Below are 26,052 nucleotides of genomic sequence, written 5' to 3'. Positions count from 1 at the left end.
GAAATACCTTCATGTATTTGGATGCAAGTGTTTTGTTCTCAAGACTCATACTGAACAGCTATCAAAGTTTGATCCAAAAGCTGATGAAGGAATCTTTGTTGGATATCCACTTTCCACAAAAGCCTTCAGAGTCTATAATTTGAGAACAAAAGTAGTCATGGAATCTATCAATGTCTCTTTTGATGACAAGAAGATTACTGGTCTTGAAGATTTCATTGACCATGATCAGCTAAGATTTGAAAATGAAGACTCAAATTCTGATACTGAAAATTCTGAAAGTCTAAGTCCTGATACTGTAAACTCTGATGGAATAAACTCTGATGTTATTGAAACTGTGGTGGCTACACAAGGAAAGATGCACCGATGCAGGGGGAGCATACTCAAGATCCTACCACAGCTCAAGAAACATCAGAACATACATCTGGCTCTTCAAATTCTGATTCGTCAAGTTCTGATAAGCCAAGTTCTGATAGTGCTGACAATTTAAATACTGAAGACTCCAACTCAGAGAGCATAGTTTCAGGGGGAGCATCAGAAAATGAAAATGAAGATAGCATGGATCATGGGGGAGCATCCAGTTCTAGAGAAAACCTTCCATCTGCAAGGAAGTGGACAAAATCACATACACCTGATTTGATAATTGGAAATCCTGATGCAGGTGTCAGAACTAGAACAAATGCAGATTTTGCAGGTTGTAAAATTGACAGGAAAAGCACAAGTGGAAGCTGTCAATTTCTTGGAGGCAGATTGGTTTCTTGGTACAGCAAGAAACAAAAGTCAATTTCCACATCAACTGCAGAAGCAGAGTATATTGCTGCATGAAGCTGTTGTGCACAGATTCTTTGGATGAAGAATCAGTTACTGGATTATAGGTTAACATATTTCAAAATCCTTATTTACTGTGATAATCAAAGTGTTATTGCTATGACAGGTAATCCAGTTCAACACTCTATGACAAAGCACATCAGCATCAGGTACCACTTCATCAGGGAACATGTGGATGAAGGTACAGTGGAATTGCATTTTGTTCCCACAGATCAACAACTAGCAGATATCTTCACAAAACCACTGTGTGAAGCTACTTTTACAAGATTGGTAAATGAACTTGGAATGGTTTCAGGTTCTTTCTCTAAATCTGCTTAGTCTTGTTCTGTGTTATCAGACTTTATGCTCAGTATTTACAGAATTAATCTCATTGTGTATTCTGTGCTTAATTGATAAATGTCTTTAAGTACTGACTGTTGTCTGATATATGTTTCTAAACTCTGATAAGTGATATGTCTGTTCAAGTACCTATTCAATCCTATGAGGATAACTGTGCTAGATACTGACCTAGTAGTCTTCAATAAACAAATGATTCCATGTAAGAAGTAATTATTTCAGTGGAAATCTTATGACACTAGCAAATTCTGATAATTGAGCTTAGTTAAGTTTACTTTGTATATCTTATTACTAAGTCACAAATTAGAATAATGCTACTCATCTGTTAAGTTCTGATACTAGTAAAACTGCTGAATGTACTAAGTGCTGATAAACCTCACTTATCAAAAGAAAAAGCAAAAAGATCAAAGAATAAAATCAGGTACTCCTTTGAGATCTAGAGTAAAAATGTGGAAAGGACGACCCAAGTGCATTGCTGGTATTAAGTAAATATGCATTAGAAAAGCAAAATATTTTCTTGGTGACTTTTCACACTCTATGATTACTGGAGAAATACTCTAATAATAGCATAAATTCTGATAAACAGTCGTGACTCACTTACACTGAGAAGCCACTGTAAAATAGAATTTCAAAAGATGCATAAAATTAGCACAAAACAGTTGAGGTGGACTCAAGCATGAACTCATTCATCAGTAGGTTTCAGGACAATGACAGCTCTTTAGCAAAATTTTAGTTATGCCTTATTTCTAAGATGTACTGAAGTGACTCAGACTTTACTCTTTGTCTGTTATTTAGCTTAATGCACACACTAATCACTCCATATGAATGATGAAAATTACTGTGGTGGTCTATGTTATTTTAGATAAACAGTCACTGTGTCACTTTGCACAAATTCTGAGGACAAGTTCTAGTTACACGTTCTAATAATTAAGTTCTGAAGTCTATAACTCAGAACTTGTATGAGGATTTACTAAGATGGGCATTCCTTTTTCGAGTTAAGAAATTATGTTCTGATGACTGTTAAGTTCTGATATAAGTCTAAGTTCTGATATTACAGTCTAATGTTTTACTTGACTTATCTGTGAATAAAATTTGATAACAGTCTCAGTTAATAATTGAATATGTTGAAGTGGAAGATTAATAGTCACTATGGTTAGGGTTAATGGTATTTGTACCTGAACAGTCCAATGTTACTTGTTTCTTGTGCGCTTTAAACCATGTTTCCTCTTTCCAATGAATGTTATTCTTTTTCAAAGTCTAGGGAGACGAGGTAGAATTAATTCTACCTGTCAGCATTCAATTTCTTTGCGTCTCCTGGCATTCTCTTGCCTATATAAGCAGCCACTTCACATCAGTCTTTCCATCAAATTCTTCTCACACACTTATCTTCATACTTCTTCTTTCAAAAACACAATGGTCAGATACAACATGTTTTTGAACTACCAAAACTTCAATATGGAGCTAAGCTGTGCCGATTGGCAGCAGGAATGGCATGTCACAGCCATTCCTGAGGAGATATGGGACTCTGTCCCACAGGAGGTACTGACACACCTCATGTTCTTCTATATGGACTACCATCGCCATCTGGAGCGATTGGAGGAGGAAAGGCTGGCAGCTCTCCGCCAGCAAGAGCGAATCATCAGACTCGCCATTCTGTTTATCGAGAGTAGGAAGAAGAAGAAATGATTTAATCTTGTCTTCTTCCTATTTTTCTTCATCATCAGCTTTGTCAGGCTTCTTAGCTAGGACTAAGGCTGTTGATGTTCGGTTTAGAAGCTTAGGGAAAATCTTGTATAAGTATTGATGTAATTTCTATTTCATAAATGTATTGTCTTGATATATTAATGAAAGTTGTTTTTACTTCAAGATTTTGTCTTTGAGTTATTTTATCTTGTGTTGATAAATCCTGATTGATATTCTGATGACCATATAAATTTTGTTTTATATTAAGTTCTGATTCGTTTTCAGCACTTACTTATCTAATTTATCTTGGTCATTTTCATGTGATGTATTTTCAGAATATTAATGATGCGGTGAAAAATAATTCAATCAGTGATAACGGTTTAAATTTTGAAATAAAACTGTTTCTCTTGATAAATGGAACGATTTTGGAGGACTGGACTTTTTGATGATGGTGGTCAACGTGGAACTCCCAGTATTATCTTCCAAGTGGGTGATTCATCCTTTGTAGTCACTTCTGGTACAGTACGCAGGGCTTTACATCTTCCAGAAGATTGTACTTTCTCAATTCCAGAGGACTCAGCCCTTCGGGAGTTAATGGCTGAATTGGGATATGAAAAGAGTCTGACGAAACTTGGACATTTAAAATGGGCTAATATCAGAAGAGAATGGAGTTTCTTCTTTGATTGCATCACCAAAGCTTTTGGGAACAAATGTTCGAATTTTGATGCTATTCCAATTATGAGTCGGCACATCGGGTATGCAATTATCAATCAAACTCATTTTGATTTTGCAACTGCTTTAATTGGTTTTATTGGGGATAGGATGACAGAGGATCGAGATGTTGTTTATTTTGCTAGATTCTGTCAACTTATTTACACTTATTGTACTGATGAACCTCATTTAGTCAGCACCCAAACCCCACCTTTTAAGGTTGCAAAACGATACTTTAATGACCTGGTAAATGCTGATACTAAGAAAAAAGTGGTTAGACCATTACAGATTCCTCAGTCTATAAAACAGATCCTAGTAAATGCTGATCCTGATACTTATAGATCTATTTACTATGATGTCCAACCAACTCCAAACACCCAAAATCCATCAACCTCAGTACCTACCTCTCATTCTACTCAACCTACCCTCAGAACATATCTCAAATCCTATCTCTCCACTTTACAGACTGCTCAACCTTCATCTTCAGCACCTACTGTGAAATCTTCATCTTCCAAGCCAAAGAGGACAAAGAATGTTCCTCAAACACCTTAAAAGAGAAGGAGGATTGCATTGAGAGATGAATCTGATTCTGAGGAACCGGTTCCTGCTAGAGATCTTGTTGTAACTGAAGCTGAGAAAGAGATTTCTCAGAAGGATTCTGAAATTGGGGGTTCTAGGCTTCTCAAGAGGCTTGGACGAATGACAGTTCCTGAAACTCCCAAGGAATCCAAATCAACAAGGAAGTACAAGAAACAGAGGGCACAAAGGCCAGTTTCAGATGATGAAGAGGAAGCAGCTAAGGAAGGGGATCAGGAATCTCTGATCTCACAAGACAAGGAATTTGCTCCAGTCACTTCTTCTCCATCAACTCCATCTCAGGAAGCTGTATCTGACAAGGCTAACTCACCATCTGTGTCTCTTGTTGATCCAGGCACAAGTGCTGATATTGCTGTTCAACACTTGGTTGTGTCTGAAGTATTTCTCTTAGAAGCTCCAACAGTAAATAATCCTTCCACAACACCTGTTACTGATGCTGTTCAAACTCCAGAGTTATCAACAACACCTTCTCTGCATCAAGATGCTGATGATCAGACTTTAGGTGAGCATCAGGATATGGCTGTTGATCAGAACTTAGTATCAGATCAGCAATTAGAGGATGCTGAAGCCTCCATTGCTACTCACACTGTTGTCTTATCAGAAGATACTGATTCTTTAAGTTCTGATGCTGCAAATGCTGGAGATACTGGTGATGCTGCTCCAACTGTAGATGCTGATGAAGCAGGTCCTTCAGGACATACTCCTCAACAGACTCTTCCTAAGTCTGAACTGGTAAAGAAGTTTATTACCGGGGAAGCACCAGTACCTTGGAGTGAAACTCCTGCAGGTCAGGAGTGGACTAAGGAATGGAACTCAGTTTCATGTGTTCCAACTGAAAAACATCTTGCTGAGCACTTGACTAAAGCTGATGAAATGTTAAATTCTGATGATTTTAAAACCCATCTTAGAGTCACTGCATTGAGTACTAAACATCTACAAGGTCTTCATTCAACTACTCATGCAGAGCTACACAAGATTCAGGAGAACTTTATCAAACAGGAACAAGTTTGGAAAATTGATAAGAAAAAGTTCTTTCAACCTACCATTGACAGGATTGCTTATATTGAGAAAACTCAAGAGAAACAACAAGCTCAGATTGATGAAATTCTGACAAATCAAGCTTCTCAGCAATCGCAACTTACTGAAATCCAATCCTCAGTGGAATTACTTATCTCTCTTTTACTACCTGCTGATGCCAAAAAGGGGGAGAAGGTAATTAAGTCCAAATGCAAAACTAACAAGACACTGCAAGGAAAGGATGATGGAAATGATGATCAAGGATACTCTGGAATGGGTAGCGTTCATAGTCAAGGTAGAAGGTTTACATCAAGACAAGCTAGTCACAGGACAAGTTCTGATACTGGGAAAAGAATAAGTTTTGCTGCTGGTAAAAGGATAAGTTCTGATGAACTTCTAGATCTTGATGAGGAAATGTCAAGACGGTTACTTCTTCAAGAAAATCCAGGAATGGACTTGGAAAGTTTAAAGGAAGAAGAGCCAGACTTAAATCAGAGAAAGTCATATCTAAATCTGAAGCTTCTGGTAAAAAATCACTTCCAAAACTCAAAGGCATTGTGATCAAAGAAAGGACACATACTGAAGCAATATTGGCTAGATCACAACCACAGATAGATCCAAGATCCAAGGGTAAAGAAAAGGTTGGTGAACCTATCAAGGTTTATGTACCTCCTGAGGAAGAAGAAATTACTGATGAAAAGGATGATCTTGCTCTGACTTCAAGAAAAGTTCTTAAAACAACCTCTGACATGGCTCAAGTTGTTCAGAGTCAAGAAATTATAAGTTCTGATATTCAGAAGAAGCAAGTAACCTCTGACATAGCTCAAGTTAACTTGATATCAGAAAATAGATCAAAGACACTCCTACCAGGATTTACTAAAGCAAAACAGACTCAATCTTTGAAGACTACTGCAAGTGGTTTTGAAGCAAGAGTAGTTACTGGAAAGGAAGCTAGAGATAAAACTGGATTGGGAAGTGTTGATGAAAGAAGAGTACACAACACTACCAATGATCCAACTTCCTTGATTGAACCAGGTATTGGAGCAACTCCTGAGAGATTGAATCAACTGGAATCTGTATAGATGGTTTACCATACCTACTTGAAAGAATACATCATGTTGTATTTCATGACAGATGGTAGGGTTTATCATATAAGACAAAATGCCATTCCATTGAAGTATTTTGAAGCATTGGAGCATGTACTTTTCTTACTTCAAGTGGATGACAGAATAACAGGGACTGCTGCAAACTACTTAAAAGAACATATTCAGAGACAGAAAAGGCTTTATTCTGTTAAGTCTGACAGCATATATGTTCCAAAGTACAGAGATCACAATGGTGATATTGTTGATATGAAGCCTAATACTGCACAGATCAGAACATATCTTGGTATTAAGGGACTTGAATTCAATCTAGAGTCTGACAAAGCTTATGTCATAAGACTAGATCAGGAGTTGAGAAAAGCAAAGATCAATGATCTCAGAGCTGTAATCTTTCAAACTGGTGAAGATACTGCAGAGCTTAAAGATGTCAAAAGGAGAATGATTGATGAACTCAGATATGCTGAGAAATGTTTGTTGAAGAACTATCTCAGAACAACTCCTGACATCAGAGAGATCAGAAAATGATGAAGCCAAGTCGAAGATCTACAACTGCTTAAATTCTGATATTTATACAGACTGAAGTTGTTATCAGAAGTTGAAATTGGTAAAAGCTTTAAGGACTGTAAGTTGTAGTTATCTAGTCTAATTTTCATGCATTTGTACTTAATGTTTTTGACATCATCAAATATCTGTTAAACTTGTATATTATGTTAATTTACAAGTTGGGGGAGATTTTTAGATATATTTGATAATGTCATGGCTAATATGTTTTATGTTTAGCTTTCAGATCTTACTTGAACAGGATAAATCAGTACTTAACTGTTGATCAGTACTTATACTGGAAGTCAGGACTTAAGGATATCAGTACTTATGTTATCAGGAGATAATCATCAGAAGATAGATATCAGAACTTAAGTGCTGAAGGACGATCAGATAAGGACAGTAGCTGATTAAAGGAAAGAAGATCAAGATAAACATAAGAATAGATATGCATGAAGAAGGAATTCTGTAAAGAATAGAATACTTGGAAGAAAAGATATCTGATTGATATATTTTAGGAAGCAGAATTATATTCCATATCAATTAGCGATTATCTTGTAACTGTGTAGTATATAAACACAGACATAGGGTTTACACTATAAGTGTTATCATTATTAGAGAAGATTATTCATTGTAACCCTAGCAGCTCTCGTGATATTTGTTCATCACTGAGAGGTAACAGTTCCATACTGTAACAGAGTTTATTGTTTCAATAAAGTTTGTTTTCTGTTACTTAAGTTCTTAAAGTTCGATTTGAGTGTACTATACACTGTATTCACCCCCTCTACAGTGTGTGTGTGACCTAACATACGGGTATAATACGAAGGCCTGAGAGCGAAACTAGTCGTCTGTGAACCAGATCCGTGCACGAGACGTCAGTGATCCGTGAAAGGAAACATAGTATTATTTTTAAGGAATACTGTTAAGTGGATTTTGTACTCGAGGAGTCTGGAAATATTTTGAGGTACAAATCTCGGAGATTAGAAGGCCTGCAGATACAGAGGAGTACAACCAGAGGATTTACATGATTTATTTTTTAATCAATGACTGATTTGTATTAAATGAATATATGGAAAACTAATCATTTATTTAATTCAATATCACATTTGATTTTAAAGTAAATAAATTAAATGTTAATTTTTATTAAATGAATAAATTAATCTCAAAACATTTATTTATTTAATTTAATATCAATATTTAATTTTGGAAAAATAAAATTAATGTTTGAATTTTAATTAAATAAATAAATAAAATCTAATTTTATTTATTTATTTTAAATTCAAATTTGTATTTTATTTTTTCTCTTCGAGCTAATTTTTCTACCAGCCAGATTGTTTTCTGCATGCATGCGTTTGGACTTATAAACAAAAGCAATCCAATTAATTCGAGTAAACCAGAAATGGCAGGGTGATTGTTTTTAATTATATTGCTCGCGGGATCCAGAGAAGAAACAAAGTAGTAAAGTTTGGATATATATAAAAGAAGAAACGGCATGTCTTGCTTTGGGTGAGCCCAACCGCGCGACGCGCGTGTGCACGCACAACCTGCGCCCCTCTTTTTCTCTTATGGCGCGTACAACACAGTCTTCCTCCCCGGTGCCTAAATTTTCCCTACCTGTCCGGCATGTACGAAATCAAAAGAAAAAGAAATACTCCTGGCAGCTACACGTGAAATCAAAATCAATATCTTATGTTTCTGTTCCTATAGCCACAGTAGAGCAGCATGTATATCAGGTCGCCACAGACGATAGTTTACCAAATCAAAAAGGCGGCTATTTTTTTTTTGTATTGCGACTTATTCTCTCTTCTGGCAGTTACATGTGGTACCCTCTCTTTTATTTATTCAAACAGAGAGAAGCAAGTCATTTAGTCGCCATAGGCGAATGTTTGTCAAAGGTAAAAGGCGGCGCTGAATTCCTGATCGCCACAGAGCCTCTTCCAACACTGGTCGCCATAGGATTCACTCAAAAATTAATTTAAAGCAAAGGCTGCTACACAGATACTATTGATCGCCATAGACTTATTTCTGCAGTCTGTACAATTTTAAATGTGTGGACATGGTTAAGCCACATATTTAGTCCTTATCTCTCCTACAATTCTATCACTACAAAACCAACGAATTGCAGCAGAAAAATATAACTTCTCAGCAAAAACCCCCATTAAAACTCTGTAGATTTTTTTTGTAGAGTTAGTTGATTTCATTTATTGAAATTAAGGAGAGAAGTGCTGCCCAATTTATCTCACACCATTAAAGCCTTACAAACTTGTAACACTCATTATTTAAAACTCTCTTGATTGTATTTAATATCTTTTGATAGAAGTTTTGAATTTTTAGAGTGATAGATAGAACCCCAAATTGATTGCTAGTATTTTGGTTCTCTCTATATTTGTTGCTTCGAATTAATTGTATTCGGAGTTGTAAGCAAACCTTTACGGTTTAATTTCTTAATAATAAGAATTATTCCGTGAACCTTTTTGTGTTTGTTTATTTCATTTTCGAGGTTTATTTTCCGCTGTAATTAATTAACGAAAAACATACATTCACCCCCCTCTGTATGTATATTTGGACCCAACACAATCAATTGTTGATACGATAATTAAATAAATAAATGAGTTCATTTTAATTTATCCATTTATTACACAATCAGTCATTGATTAAAAATAAATCCTGTAAATCATTGGGTTGTACTCATCTGTATTGTAATACCCCAACTTTTTATACAACAACTATACTTAGATATCAAACTTTATTCATACTTAAAACAAGTCTCACATAAGCAAACAAGATTCTGAAATCCAACTCAGAAATAGTATCATATAGCTGAAATAAAGACAAATACAGAGAGACGCAGCTCTAAGATAAGACACTATCACTAAAATATTATTACAATAAGCTCAAGTCAAATGCATTTCCTTGTCCATCCCAGAAGTTTAGCACCTGAAAATTTGTAAGTCATGAGCCAAACAGTCCATCAAGAAAACAATTCGACACTAGTGGACCAAGGAGTTCATAATTTTTATAAAGCCAAAATCATTGCTCAAAATCCAAAGTTTACATATAACATAAATAAATTCCACAGCTCGCTAAGGTCACAAATACCTGGTGACACAGTATCATAGGTTCACAACTGTCAATAATGCGCCCCTTATTAAGGTATCATAAACTGTGCAAAGCACGCCCTAGTAAGGTATCAAAATCTAGTTCCGGAACTATACGCAATTACTAAATATTTCATAGGTCAGAGCTCACTGGAAATTCTTATGTCTAAAACAATTACTTGATCCATAGTTGTTAAAATAAAAGCAGTGCAAAAATATTTAACAGATTTCAAAATAAAAATAAAAGTGTGAAGAGTTAACTTACCTTGACATTGACAACCACTTTAACAATTTATCACTTCACGCAGAGAAATCCAACATATGTAGTTATTATTAACAACAAACATAATTAATTAACCTCATACACTCTAATACACAAAACAGGCAAAAGATAATATATATATATATATAATTATATATACACAAAATAAGAACTCTAAAACAAAAATCAGGCAAAAGATAATATATATAAAATTATATATACACAAAATAAGGACTCTAAAACAAAAACAGGCAATAAAAACAACATATACAGAGAGCTGCAATACAAAATCAGCCAACATTATAAAATAACATGTGTTGCAATACAAAACCAGGCAACAAGATAATATAAAAAAAAATTAAATATAATTAAATATTATACTAACAAGAATTTACTAAATGAGTTTTTACAAATTATACAAGTCAATTAATACTATTACTACCATTTTCTAAAAACACACATAAGTAAAAAATAAATTAAATAAATAAACATGTATGTACATATACTAATAAAATATAATTAAAAATTTCTAGAATGAATAAATGATTGATCAATTTATAAAAATAAAACTAACAAAAACAGAGACTTATAAAAAAGAATAAAATCATCACATATATCATTAATATAATAATAAAAACACTAATAATAATATCTCATAAAATAAATAAACAGTTACATATTAACAATCTTTTATAAAAATAATACACATAATTAACTATTTTTCACATTTATCACGTTAACAACATAATTTAACAAAATCATATAAAAGGAGTTAACCAGAAATATCACATGTACATAATTTTTCTTTTCACAAATCATTCTCTTTAAAATTAAAGACTGCTTTTAAACAGAGCATTAAGTATTTAACAAAATATCAATGTATAATAAAATATATAAATCTACAAGCACATATATTAAGAATTAAAAATAACCTGACCATTACATAAATGAATACAGTACAACAATGAGTAACCTAAAACACACACGTTGAAAAGAAAATCGAGAGAAAAGAAAAGTACCTGAGAAAGAAGAGAGATGTTCAAGAAACAAATGAACTAAATTACATCTATTTATTTACAAATCTAACATACTGTACTCCTAAGTTAACGCGTACTTATCAGTATCACCCTCCACTATTTTCAAAACTAAATCATATCTGTATTTTTAAAGTTTAACTCATATCTTATCTATTAGTAACAGGTTTTGACCAAGTAAAGAAAACAACTAAACGTTTCAAATTATGTACACTTTTTCTTCTTTTTTTTTTTAAAAAAGCACATTAACATTTTTACTACTTGTATATATTAAATCACTAGACTTACATAAACATATATATTTAATAAAAAAAACTGGTTTTTACATGTATCTCCAGACCTTCTAATCTTCGGGTCTTTGCACTTCACAATATTTTCAATCTTCTCGAGCGCAAAAACCACTTCACAGTATTTCTTAAAAATAATATTTCGTTTCCTTTCACGGATCACTGACGTCTCGTGCAAGGGTCTGGTTCACAGACGACTAGTTCTGCTCTCAGGCCTTCGTATTATACTCGTACAAACCACTGTTAAGTCTTCTACCAAATATAACCAACTTCACTGGGAATCTTTGAGGTCTTCACACTGATTCTGATAACTGCTTCGAACGACTCCAACCTTATTCCTCCGATACCTGAACATATTAATGAACTTCATACGGATCACTATTGACGTCTTCTTCACTGCAGTTTACAAAACCTTTTGTGCATATACCCAATAAACAATATGTACTGATCCTGTTATAACATAGATTATTTCAAATTCCTTATTCTATGTTGAGTTATGCAACCCAGTATTGTTGAGTTATCCAACCCAGTATTGTTGAGTTATACATATAGCTTCAATCTTGCTCAACAAATTATAATTAAAATATATAATAAATAAAATGGTACTATTATTACAATTTTTCTTTAGAAATTTTATGTAGTTTTCATTAACTCAAATCTTATTAGAACAACAAATTTAACGTTATTATGTCTCTGTTGTCTGAAAAGATATAAATAATATTTTATATCGAAATTTTAGCCATGCAATGAGCAACACAGTCGACGAATGATTTAACAAAATATTAAATCAACATTACTAAGTAATTGCATATTAGATTTCTTTTGTTAGCTGGATTTGTGTTTTTATATAATTTGTGATCGCATATTTTTTCTAGTAAATTTTTTTTTATGTATAAATTAATTTGTATTTGGTGCTAAAATAGAATTTTATGGGTATGAATCTAGAAATTACAATCTATATAGGATTCCATTTATATGAAAACAATATAAATATGTGGTATATAAGAATCAAAAAATGAGTAAAATATCACATATATAATTATAAGTCATATATGAATCAAAAAAGAATAATAATTATATATTTAGAGCTGTAGTATGATTTAAAAAGGGGTGAAACCCAAAAGTCCGTGCAACCGTAAATGGGTGAAATCAAGGTACCCCTTAAAATATGGTTTCCTTTACTAATAACAATGTCTAAAGGATTCCATTTTATTATTTTAATAAAAAAATAAAAAAGAATTCTATGGAAAATAGAAATATCGTAATTATAATATAATTCCAATAATCTATATTTCGTTAAAAACAACATAGGACTCTACATAAAATTAAATTATAAGGGTTAAACCAAAATACGGCGTATTTATACTAAGATAAAACCAAGTACCCTATAAAAAAATAATTTAGAGCTCCACGGTAATAGAATTGTAATCATAATAAGGTTTGAACAATGTTATTATTTTTTAGGGGTAAAACAAAATACAGTGTTTATAATATCCATATCATTATTAAAGGATTTCATTTTATTATTTTAATAAAAAATGAAAAATAATTCTACATAAAATATAAATATCATAATTATAACATGATTCCAATAAACTATATTTCGTTAAAAATAACATGGAAATCTACATAAAATAGAAATTTATCGGTGAAACCAAAATACGGCCTAGCCATACTAAGTTGAAACCAATTTACCTTATCATGAAATAATTTAGAGTTCTACGAAAATAGAATTGTAATAATACTAAGGTTTGAACAATTTTATTATTTTGTAGGGGTAAAACCAAAATACGGTGTTTATAATATCCATATCATTTTATTAAAATGGAATTCTACCAACAAATTAAAAAAATAAAATATTCCAACTTAAACACAAGACCTATTTACTTGGTCGTGATTTATATTTTTCAAAACCTGTTTAGTTGGGTCAATTTATGAACCTATTTATTTTAAAACATAATTAAAAATAGCATTCAAACCTATAAAAATAATAAAAAGCATGGCTTATAAAATTCAAAAAATGGGAAAAAATAATACATATAAAATTATAAGTCATATAAAAATAAAAAAGAATAAAATAATACACTTAGAGTTATAACATTATTTATAAAAAATGAAATCAAAAGGTATTAAAATAAAAAAAATAAGTGAAACCAAAGGATCGCTTAAAAAGAGGTTTCGCTTTTAAAACATAAAAAGTATGGATTATAAAATTAAAAAAAAAACGGGTAAAAATAATACATATAGAATTTATAAGTCATATAAAAATCAAAAGGGATAAAAATTATACCCTTAGAGTTATAACATGAATCGTAAAAGGCGAAATAAAAAGGTTGTTGTACCAAAAAATTAATGAAACCAAAGTATCACAGTTTCGCTTATTAATAAATATTATTAATTAAAAAGAAAATTAATAAATGTTACATTGATTTAGGGTTTTGAGCCTTTTGACCGTAAACCTAGAGCTTAAACCATAATTTAAATTAGGGTTTAGGTAACTAAACCCTTGGAACTAAAAATGTAAACTTTAGACTAAATAATTTTAAAATTTAAGGGTGTAGTTTTATTTAATAATTTTTAATATTTTAGGGTTCACCAAAATATCTTTGGGTTTTATAAACAATTTAAATAATTTTTTAGTATTTTAGGAATTAACAAATTTTTATTTAAGATTAAAAATATATTTTTTAAAAGAAATCATATGTGTAAAACGCTAGATGAAATAGTGTTTTGGGGCCAAAACGCTTCATAATGTAGTCTTTGGTGCTAAAACACTACTTAAAATCATGTTTTGTACATTAAAAAAATAAGCATAACGCTACACGATGTAACATTTTGGGTATCTTACCTAAACGCTACACGATATAGTATCTTGAAGTGATATTTTGGATTTTTTTTCAGAAGTGATATTTTAGACCATTTTTTCTAAAAGTGAAATTTAGGATCACCATCTTTAATAGTTTCGGTCCAAATTCGGATCAACAATATTGTTCGACGACCCAAATTTGGACTAAAATTTGACCAATGTTGAAGATATTTGAATCCAAATTGGTTTGAATTTAAATTTTGAGGTGTAATTCTTAGCGTTGTCCTTTGTAAAAAAATTAAAAACAAATATATAAAAAAGTATAAATTAAGTGGGGCCATACCAACTTATTTAATTATAGAAATTTAACTCAAGATCCAGGCCTGAATTTTAGTTAAATCCCAGTTTGGTCCGACTCAAGATCCAGGCCTGTACATTTTAAAATAGATGTACAGGACACAATAATTCTAATATATATACACACAAAGCTTAGGGGAAACCTTCTCTCCCACATACTAGTCCAGTCCCCGATCTGTTTGTTCCTGAGAGAGAGAGATTGAGCAAGTTTTATATACAATACCAAAATGGCAAGTAATTTTTGGTTTTTGATATTTGCTTTGTTGGCCATTGTTTTGTTTCCTTGTGCTCTGGCTCAGCCCTTCGCTCCTGCGCCGGCTCCTGCTAGCGATGGTACTTCTCTCTCTCTCTCTCTCTCTCTCTCTCTCTCTCTCTCTCTCTCTCTCTCGCTCTCCCCCTCTCCCTCTCCCTCTCTCCCTCTCTCTCTCCCTCTCCCTCTATTGTGTATTTGTGTGTAATGTTATGTTGCATCGTAGATCTGGCATTTTGTTATCTCATTGTTTATGCATATTTCTGCTGCGTTTATATTAAATTTAATTTTTACACACATATTGCTGTTTCTGTGATATAGTTTTAGATTATTAAAAGGTTACAATTAACATTTTGACATCTCTATAGATGTAATTACCAAGCCTAGTTTGTGTTGTTACAATGCCTTGATTCAATTTCTGCTTATCCTCGTTATAAGCCTGCCTTGCGCCAATGGACCTTCTTGTTTATCTCTGTTTTTTTTTACAATTTATCTTTTCGAGTTTTTTAAATGCATCACCTTGTGAGAAATAAGTTGCTATTAGGACTTTGCTCTTTTGCAACAGAAATTTGTGTGTCTTCTACATCGCGATTGAGACCTTATATGTAGTCTGGTAATATATCTGAAGATATTACATCCTCAAATTTATGTAGCAAATTCATTCACCAGTGTGCTGCAAATTTGCAATATAGTAAATTGTAGAATCACAGGGAAAGTAACTGCATTTGGGCAGATTAAAGAGAGATGAGAACAGGTAAATAGGGAACAACTACCGACAATTCGGGGGATTATGGAGAACTTGGAGAGCTACAAAATATAATGATGCTATTAGGATAATTCATCATTTAGTCATGTTTAACCTTTTTTATGACTATGGAGGCAGCATGATACTGTATAGGCATTTTAATTTCATTTAATACGTGTTTGAATTCATTTGCTAGTTGCTTCTTATACTTTCTCCCATGTCAATGAACTGTGAACTTAATATATGTTTTAAGTACATTTACACCGCTTTGCGAAGGAGTTTCATGATCCCCTGTTTTATTTCTAATAAAATTTCGCCATGTCACAACCTTGTAGAACGGAGAAGGATTGCACCGAACAATAATATTCTTTTTGAGCTATTTTATGACTACTCTTCCTCTTAGTTTCCACGCTTTTTGGCATTCTCATAATTGACAACTGTTTTGGCGTTCTCATAAATAACTACAAAGTTTAAAAGAATGAAATGTGAATGTGAATATTTTAAATTTAATCTGTGGCAAATCAGTTGTTTTTAGGCTTACCAACATTTCTGTTGTTATGACTTCATTATGTTTTTTCTCCAGGAACTTCTGTTGACCAAGGGGTAGCATACCTGCTGATGCTTTTGGCACTAGTTCTAACATATCTCATTCATCCCTTGGATGCATCTTACAACTTTCTTTGACCAATCTTGGAAGCATTTTTTTTTGGTTTTTCTGATAAAAATATGACAAAAGTCTATCGTTAGGGCTCACTGTTTAGTTTTCTAATTAATTGGTTCTCCATATGATCCCAGTCGTTTATTTCGCCAAGCGTGTGTACAATTTTCTTTCATGAAGTCACCTGTTTCTGTTTGCACTTGTGCGATATGATTCTGTCCCTTTTCTGCTGATATGATTTGACAATCTAGTGATTTACAAAGATTCATAGATAGCAGTTGTATGAAAATTACTAAATCTAAGGCTCAGTAAAATAATTATAAAATTTAGACAAGTTTGCAACTTGTTTTATCTGAATATGTTAATGTGTTCAAGATTTTTGGAACATGTAATGTTATATTTATACAAGGGTTATGGTGATTATGCTATGCTCGAGATTTTTGGAAAATGTAATTGTACAGGGGTATGAGTGATTATGATATACACAATACTTTAGGGAAATGTAATGTTATTTTTAAACGGTGTCGGTTCCAAATCTCACTATTTGTAGGAAAATTACTCTTAATGTCACTTTGTTGATAAAAAATGGCCTCAAATGTTATTTCAAAATGGAATTTGGCCTGCAGTTTTTGTGAATAATAAAAAACGCAATTGTCTTTGGCGTTTTCTTATTTTCTTAATTTTTTTAAATCAAAAAATGCAATTTCAAATAATTTTATTCAAAGCAGAAACGGAGTTCTAGACATTGTTGATGTCTGCAATGTTAACGCAAACTTGAATTGCGTTTTCCTATTTTTTTATTATTTTTTTTTACTTTTTTTTATCAAAAATACTCAATAATGTTATGTTTTCAAACTCAAAACTTTATTCTAATAGATGTTTTGTTCGTATTTTATTTATATATATAAATAATTTAATACTTTTAAAATCCAAATTGGGAACTAGTGAATCCTAAAATATTAAAAACAATTAATAATTAGAGTTCGGTTCGCATACCTTGGAATAAATTATGGTTTAGGCTCTCGGGTTTAGGGGTACGCTTTATTAATTTATTTTTTAATAATTCTAAAACATAAAAGACATTGATGAATCCTAAAATGTTAAAAATTGTTAAATTATGATCCACGATTGAATTTTAAAAAAATTATTTTAAATTTTAAAGATTTTGAAAGCCAATAAAAAGATATGAATATAAAAATTATTAATTAAAAATAATTAAAAACATATTTTTAAGTTGTGTTTTATTGTTAAAAACGTAATATCAAGTATTATTTAGGGTCGTTTGACTTAAAATCATGAAATAAGTTAAAGATAAAAAAAATAAGTTTGTTGAAAAATATGGAACGTTGTTCCGTTTTTATATTTAACCAAAATATTATTTGAAACTGAGTTTTAGAGTGATATTTGAGGCCATTTTTTTAAAAGGTCACCTTAAAGATCACTCTCCCTAAAAGTGATATTTGTTGCCTTTTTTTCTTTTTAAACAGGGTTATACGGGTCCTTGCCTACTTGGTACATGCAATCCCAAAATTACTAGCATGACTTTTATGTTTGATAGCCGATACAATAATATAGATTAGTAGGATTCAACTTTTGGATACACAACAGATAAAAAATACACGAATTATCTATATTTATTATGTAATAAATATATTTTATATAAAATATATGTAAACAAATTTTTAAGTAATTGTGTATGAATAAATATCATGTGCATTAAATAAGATTATACTCTACTAATATGTTTTCATTCAAGTTGGATACAATTAATATTACAATTTAGTGTATGCAAAAAGTACATGAACATCAACATGTGTGCAAAAAGATGACCTGTATTTTCATTTCGTGCAACAATTTTCCATGTAAATATACAAAAACGCAATTGACCGGTCCAACGGCAACTGTCATATGATTTTCTACACTGGGTTTTGTAAAATCTATTATCATCAAACTAACAATACTCTGTACAATTAATTATCCTTCAAGTGTATGTTGAATCCTAGGCTAGTTGGTCTTGAAACAACTGTGGCAGTAGTGCAGTATTATAAAGTTTTAGCATATCCGCTACTATCCTCGAACATTTGTCCCATCTACATTGGGGGTGATTAGGGATTGTACACGATTTGAATCGGATCGATTTTAGAGTAAAAATCGAATCAAACCGCAAAAAGTGATTTTAGAAAATTTTCATTCACAAATGTGATTGAATGTGATTTTCAACGTGGTTGCGGTTAACTATTAATAATTTGCAAAAAATATAATTAAGAGCAACTAAAGTATCCCATTTGGCATTTGGGTGTGAGCAAAATTTTAGAAAATCAGACACACAAACACAAATAGAATAGGGATAATATAATGCAAGAAAGTTGTGAATGCAAGAAATTAGAATAGGGATAATATGATGCATTTATCTCTGCACACCGGGACTAGACCGAAGTGGAGGATAGGTATTGGACTATTGGACTTCAAGTCATAACAATTAAGTATTAATAAATATATGTTAAATATGTTAATTTTAGAATATTAAATAATAATATTTTTTAAAATAAATACATGTGTTTACATATTAATTTATATGATATTAAATATATTTTTAAAAATATATTTTATTATAAATATATGTAGCGGTTTGCGTTTGACGATTTTGTGATTTTTAAAATTTTAAAACTGTATCCAAATAGCGAATAAGCGATTATTAGAAATTAAATCTGCAACTAATCCAGGTTTTGCAATTATCCACAAAATATTTTCGGTTACGAGCGGTTCAATGTGGTCAACCGCAATTCTTCTATACACCCCTTATCTACACTAATGGGCTCTGTAAAAAAAATTAACAAAAATATTGCACATCACCTAGTTATTCCACCATCCCCAGTGGCGGTCACATTTAATATGAGAATTATATCGTGTCAGTTACTCTATTTATTCTTCTAGCAATCACATGCAAATGATCACATTTCCGGTAGACACCCCAAAATTGCGAGGATCCTCCATAATTTGCAAGGATGTAATCCTGAGGCATACAATGTACATATAGCCTTCTGGCTCTGTTTTGCTATAAATTGTCTCCGTCTCTTGACCAACTTCTTTGAAGTAAAGCATATTTAACAACTTCATAAAAAGTAACTACAATTCCAACAGAAGGACCAGTGCGAGCAACACGAGGACCAACACCAGCAAAAAGTCCCTTAATCCCTCCATCACTGTCCAAGAAAAAAATATATAAGCAATTTTCATTTTTCAATAGTTGCATGTTATATGGGAATAACAATTCAATATTTTCTACATAATAAGCAACTGCAACTTATTGACAAACCCACTAAAACTAAATCGACAAATTTATAAGTTTTACTACAGTTGTAAGGAAGTGCCACCAACCTCCACATCTCAACCAATGTATGTTTCGTGGTCATCTTTAATGCTCGAGAAGAATCTTTCTACAAACGAAACCCACATTAGCAAGCAGAAAGCACAAGGATATCGATACTAAGAGTGATATTAACAACTTGTGCTCTTAGTTTATTTAACCAAACAAAATCTCAAAAATCACATGAGAGCTCAAGTCCTTGGACATAACTGTTGCTTATTATTAAGCCAACATTAGTTTTCAATATATTCTCATGCTCAGCAGGCTTAGCGCAAACCTTAAACCTGTACTTGTGTAAAAAAAAATCCTTCTATAAAGTGACGAGTGAGATTTAATTCATTATCATAATCATGTGAGGCATGGGCACAAGGGACACAATACGTAGTATCATGTAATATCTCTTTCCCGGACAGAGGTAGCTACTCGATCAATGTTTGAGACATCCTTCATCTTATAGTCATGATCAACCAATGCCGCACAGCATGCAACTCATATTAAAGTAACATACCTCACCCTCATTTTATTTTTAAGGTCTGCCCACCAAATTTCATTATTCTTCTGACCACAGGCTGTTTTGGCATACTGGGGGTAAAAGAAATAAAGCAAAACAATACTAAGGCAGACAGTTCGAAATATAATTGATTGGAAGAATCACCTCAATCTGTCGTCGGGTCTTTGCGACATCCAGAGGACATGTGACAAAAGCTGCAATACTTCCTGCAACAAAACCAGCAGAAAAGTTTGCTGCAAGGATTGTCGCTATGCTTGTTTGTTCACCTACCAGGCCTATAATCTGTCTCCTGAGCTGATACAAGCATACAATTGGCTTCATATGCTCAATTGAAACATTATTTCATGTCAAGATTTACTACTGACTTCAGTTGAGATTGATGTCTTACAGGCTCAAGGGTTGACCAGCAAATTGCAGAAAAGGGAACATCACGTGCAATCTGAGCCCCAAGACCAGTCCATAAGAAGCGGTAATTTTGTAGTGCTAGAAACCAAAGTCATACAGCAAATTATTCAGTATGATAACTAAAAGATGAGAACGAGATAATTATAAGCAAATACCTAAAATGTGGATCGCATTAACTAATATGGCGGATCCTCACCCACGGAAAGATAGTCGTAATATATAATCTGTACTATCAACACACCGATTTGAAGAAAAAATGTCGAGGGCTCAAAAGTGAACAATCATCAAATCAGTCCAATGAAAAGGAAACATTTTATAAAAATATATTGATGATACATGATATATGTATTTAAGGTTTTTCGTATGATGAGTCGCCATACTTTTGTTATGAATGCATGTTACTGGGACAAAAAAAATTATTTACCACTAACCACTAATTTTTTCTATGGATCCAAATTAGTTGGCACAAACATTACAAAAACGAATTACTTATTTACTTCTACACTTCAAACAAAGACAGATTAGATGCAAATCACTATTTTAACAATACATTTTACATGAAATAATATTACCACGGGGTGTACTCCTCCAATACACACACATCCCTATACTGTACTACATATCTATCTACATCCAATCCAGAAATCAACTTACATCTTTGGAGGTTGTTTGTGGTTCTGACTTCAGAGATCACCCCAACTAATGTCTTCCACACCCCAGGAGGCTTCACACCAGCTTGAGTGTCTTTAAATGCCTGCCGCAAAAACAAAAGCATGTGAGATATGACAGGATGTACCAGAAATAAAGCAAATCCCACAGAGAATTATGTCTCAATTATCTTGTTGCGGAAAGGACTCTTATTGAAAAATAAGTTTCTGGCGATACAGTTTACTACTATACTTCCATGAAATTTCAGAACAAAATAGGAAGGTTCAACAAAAGACACTAGCGCAACTGAATTGTGAAAATATAGCAACAGTAATCTTCCCTCCGGTTTTTACATCTTGTTCAAAAACTGATTATTGCCAACTACTAACAAGTACTCCCTCCTTGACCATTCAAAAAATTAAACAACACTAGTCAGTTACAAGGTTGTTCCACTTTATGCTTCCACTTTAAAATCAAATGACACATTGTAGAAGGGACATATTGAAAGCTATATACTGCCAATTCATTAGTAGACCAAATGTTCTTAGCAGCTTGCAAAAGATACTGGTATCGAAAAGTCAGTTACTTACACAACCTCTTAATTATGGACTCGGATATACAGGAGTAATATTTTACAGTCATCTCCCTTAATGGGTAACACGAGTGAACATTTATTATATGCCTTAATATAAAAGATATTTTATATAATCTACTAATCAATTTAGCTATATCTAATATATGAGATATTGATGCATATGTTTTATATATGGGCTCCAGATATCTAATATTACATGTGTGCGTTTATTTGCGTTGATCGGTTAGGTTATTTAATTAGGACTTGATTCATGCATCATGCTCGTATCAAAATGGCGCTTTAATTATTGAATATATGACTTATCGAGTTACTATCAACACACTTCCGGTGGAAATTATTAACACATGCTCACTATCTTCATTTTCTGGGTTGATATCAAAGAGACATCTCAAGTATTCCCATATTTGTAGATCCTTGAATATTGATATTTTCAGGGTCCATTCACCAAAATTTATTCTTTCATAGTTGTTCATTGTTACCTTTCCTAAAATACTGTAATCGCAATTTGTGTCCTACATATTTTGTTATATCTTCGTCATCGGGTTTTTTAATTATTAGAATCTAAATCATGTACAAGTTACCTAATCCCTGAAAAAATTGTTAATGCTTTATTGTTGAGCATTACAAAAAAATCCTATCTTTTATACGATTAATACATTTCTCGTCTATTTTGGTGGTAAAACAAACCTCGGGGTAATGGAGTCTTTGTATTTAATTGATCCAACTTTTATTTTTGCTGAGTTGATTAATCCAACTTGTGTTTTCCTTGTTCTTCATATTAAGTTATCCCTTACTTTTTTTAGTCTCTTTACGACATCACTACTTAACATCATATGCAATTTTCTGAATATGTTTTGGTTATGGTCGATTGCTGAAAATTAAATACACGCACTCATGCCCCCACTGAAGCTCGAACCCTCAACCTTTCATCACCAATAGGAGAGTATCTACTAGGCTATAAGCCAAATAATCAATTTTCTAAGGTTGTTTAAAGGATACATAAACATCACAAAAATTTAATTATTTGTTCAGTGGCACACTAGAATGTAGTTGTTCTACAAGCATGTTGCAGGTTACAAGATACGGCTTAGGCCTTTAATTACATTTAGGGAGAAACTCACCATCTATTATGAGTTGCACTTTGCTAATTCAGAGAATGCATCATGTAAATCATAACCAAGAATAGTTGTAGAAAAAAATATGTACACTAGGTGCAGAAAGACAATTGAACAAATTTAAGATGCAAAAAGAACCACAATGATAAATGAAAAACAAAAAGTACTTCTGTGCGTATAATATTAATACAAACATGTAATACCTGCATCCTTGTTCTTGCAAGTTCAATAGGATAACAAGTAATACAAGCTAGCGATCGTGCAACTGCCCCTGCTGCTAACGGGACATATGGTGTCAGACTTGGGGTATTGCTTGATGTGAACTCTTCCAAAGAGTTGCGGAAAATATCATAACAAGGTAAATATATGCCTACCTAATAGGAAGCAATTAGTACCACAAATCTTATATTAAGCTAAAAATACTCATTTGGCTCATGTGGTTTTAAACAAAGAAAGAGCAGTGAGACTTGAACACTGACATCATCATGGAGAAAGACTTACTGTTGGAACAGCTAATGCTAGACTTGCACATGTGCCTCTCCATAGCCTCGCAATACCTTCCTACAAGAACCAACATACACCAGATACCAATGGATACTGTTTGCTATTAACAGACTAAGGATTAAATAATTCACACAAGAACAATTTCACTTTTGGCTGGGTAATACATATAAATTCATGGCTGTAGTACTATTGATATTGATAATTTTAAATACACATTTTAACATATAAATATAATGCTTTCAAGGATCTACCAAGTGATTTTGTCACTGCAAATAACATAGCGTATGCCATAATCATTAAATCAAAGAAGTACATCAATCCCTTGGTTCAATCATAATTTCAACAAAGTTTTTACTGGCGCTCAATCATAATTTCAACAAAATTTTTACTGGTCTGGTCGCTAGATTCATTAACTTTATACTAATATCATCACTTGTACAAACCTGTTGTGCAACTTTGTAGAAGACGTCGAATGTTCCTTTATATCGCAAAACACACTCTGATACAGATCCAGTAACTGCACGAGTGCATGACGTGGAAGATCTCATATCCGGAAACATCTAAAAGACCGAAATCGAGATCCGCATGGATTTTAGAAATAAAATGGTAATTTACTTCTATGCTCAAGGCAATTTATACAGATTCATGCTTTAAGCTGACAGATGCTAATTTTAGTTTTGAGACATTAAAATGTGCATTAGCTTAAGAAAATGGGAAATTCAAGTCCATGTTTGCATACATGTGTACCACAGAGCAGAAATGAACCAATTTTTGCACAGGCTGGTTTCACAGTGTATTCAGACAGGAGGTTTTTAAATAGATTTGGATGAAGAACTCATACGCTGTTCTCATAATGTATGATGTGAATATATAGATTATGACCAATCAGTGGAAAACATTCGTGTTCACACTTCTCACAAAATGTAAAATAGCATTTAGGCAGAGCAGGTCCCTGTTGGAAACATACTGTGTTCGATTCGAAACATGATGTACGACATAGATCATGATAAGGAACGCCAGCTGCCTGCGCTTGCAACCTAGTCTGATCCGTAAGACAATAAAAACAATTACCAAATACTCATTAGCACCTGTACAGATTAGACAGATTTAATCTGTAATAGCCAAGAAAGTTTCAGATATGGCATAAATATAGGAACACTTGTAACATTCATGTTTAAACCAAGCCAAGTTTACAAGTTAGGAAAAAGATCCTAATTCATATTGACAGCAAACAAGTAGGTAGGGAGGGAAGGAAGGAATGGAAGTGATGAAATTTGAGTCCTATCAACAACCAGATTCTAATAAATATGCCAGCAGAATAACTGTGTGTTCATAACTTACACCTAAATTTGCTTTGATAGTTCTTACAAAAATGAAGCTTGAATAACACAAAATCTGATACCAACAACGACTACGAGTCAGTAAATGCCTCCGATACTTGACAATAAGCTTGGTAACACAATACTAATCAAGTACTTATATTGCATTACGTAATTAACTCCAACCATACCTCTCTCCAAGCAAATACAATCAGATTTAATCATATGGGGCAATCTCTTCTCGTTAATTTATAGGCCAGTAAAGCAGATTCTAAAAACGTCAAAATGTACTTCAACAATTCATTCTAATAGCAAAATTCTATACATATTACAGCTCCGGCAGAATATTACTTTCGATACTTATTGCGAGAAGTGAAATCAACAATACACCTCATCTTCTAAACACAGTTGTAATGAATCATCTAAATTTATTTGCAAGCAAATTTATAAAATAAACAAAAAATGTCTAACAACCGAAACGTATTAAATTAAACACGAAAAACTAAAAAAAAAGGTGAAAATTCACACATAAAAGTATAAATACGGAGGAGAAACGAGTGAATAAACCTTAGCGACGTCGAGAGGATTAACGAGGACGGCGGAGAGAACGGCGGCGCCGGCGGCAGAGAAAGCTCTCTCACCAAAACCTAAAGTAACATCTCTAGCTATTATATTAAGTTGAAATGAAGAATTCAAATCGTGTGGCTTCTCCTCTTTATTATTCATCTCCGTATTAATTTAATTGTTTGTAATTAACTAATGCGTGTGATAATACATTTTTGATGAAGATTATGGGCTCGGCCGTTCCTTTCTGTTAAAAGAATCAGAAATTGGGGAATAAATTCGAACTGTTGTGAAAATAATTTGTTTAATGGGAACAATCTATCATGTCAGAGAAGGAGAAATATACATATACATGTATGTATGTGTGTGTATGAATGCATGAAGGAAGAGGCGGGTGTGTTGATTGATTCGTGGCGTGGAACTAAGGGCGCTAAACAATAGGAGGTGCTGACAGCTGTGCAACTTGCATATATATATATATATAGACAAGTGCTCACGTACAAATAAATATTAAAATATAAATTACAAATCAACGAGACCCACATGTTTAATCATTTTTCTCTTTATTTTTAATTTTATTTTTTCCTTTAGTTGGTTAGTTTTTTTAAAAAAATAATTTCACCGTATTTTTATTCATCTCCCACTCATCGATTTGCATAGCATATTTGCTATATTTTGACGACAAATCAGTATTTAAGCTTACATGAATCAGTAA

At 32.6% G+C, this 26,052-nt stretch overlaps 2 protein-coding genes across 7 annotated transcripts; one reads left to right on the top strand and one right to left on the bottom strand.

The window, feature by feature from the left end:
• Positions 1–14,680: 14,680 nt before the first annotated feature.
• Positions 14,681–16,575, top strand: LOC141663660 (arabinogalactan protein 16-like). Its single transcript, XM_074469450.1, has 2 exons — positions 14,681–14,989; positions 16,235–16,575. Exons 1-2 carry the CDS (start codon positions 14,884–14,886, stop codon positions 16,333–16,335), a joined length of 207 nt encoding a protein of 68 aa, XP_074325551.1. The 5' UTR covers positions 14,681–14,883; the 3' UTR covers positions 16,336–16,575.
• A 2,588-nt stretch (positions 16,576–19,163) lies between these two features.
• LOC141666464 (mitochondrial carrier protein MTM1-like) lies at positions 19,164–25,768 on the bottom strand. Of its 6 annotated transcripts, none has more exons than XM_074472492.1 (10): positions 25,341–25,768; positions 24,422–24,496; positions 23,898–24,014; positions 23,452–23,511; positions 23,154–23,324; positions 21,247–21,346; positions 20,576–20,670; positions 20,332–20,481; positions 19,688–19,746; positions 19,164–19,512 (listed from the first exon to the last, which is right to left on the bottom strand). In XM_074472492.1, the coding sequence occupies exons 1-10, from the start codon at positions 25,497–25,499 to the stop codon at positions 19,365–19,367; spliced, it is 1,134 nt and encodes a 377-aa protein (XP_074328593.1). In that variant the 5' UTR covers positions 25,500–25,768; the 3' UTR covers positions 19,164–19,364. The 6 variants fall into 6 exon arrangements, with proteins under 6 accessions (XP_074328593.1, XP_074328598.1, XP_074328599.1 ...); XM_074472497.1 differs by having other exon boundaries at positions 23,898–23,971; positions 25,341–25,480; XM_074472498.1 differs by having other exon boundaries at positions 23,898–23,971; positions 24,422–24,491; positions 25,341–25,478.
• Positions 25,769–26,052: the final 284 nt, after the last annotated feature.

Source organism: Apium graveolens, chromosome 6 (assembly GCF_009905375.1).
Source record: "Apium graveolens cultivar Ventura chromosome 6, ASM990537v1, whole genome shotgun sequence".
Classification (NCBI taxonomy): domain Eukaryota; kingdom Viridiplantae; phylum Streptophyta; class Magnoliopsida; order Apiales; family Apiaceae; genus Apium; species Apium graveolens.
Note: the sequence above shows the minus strand (reverse complement) of the source record. Positions and strands in the feature narration are given on the sequence as shown.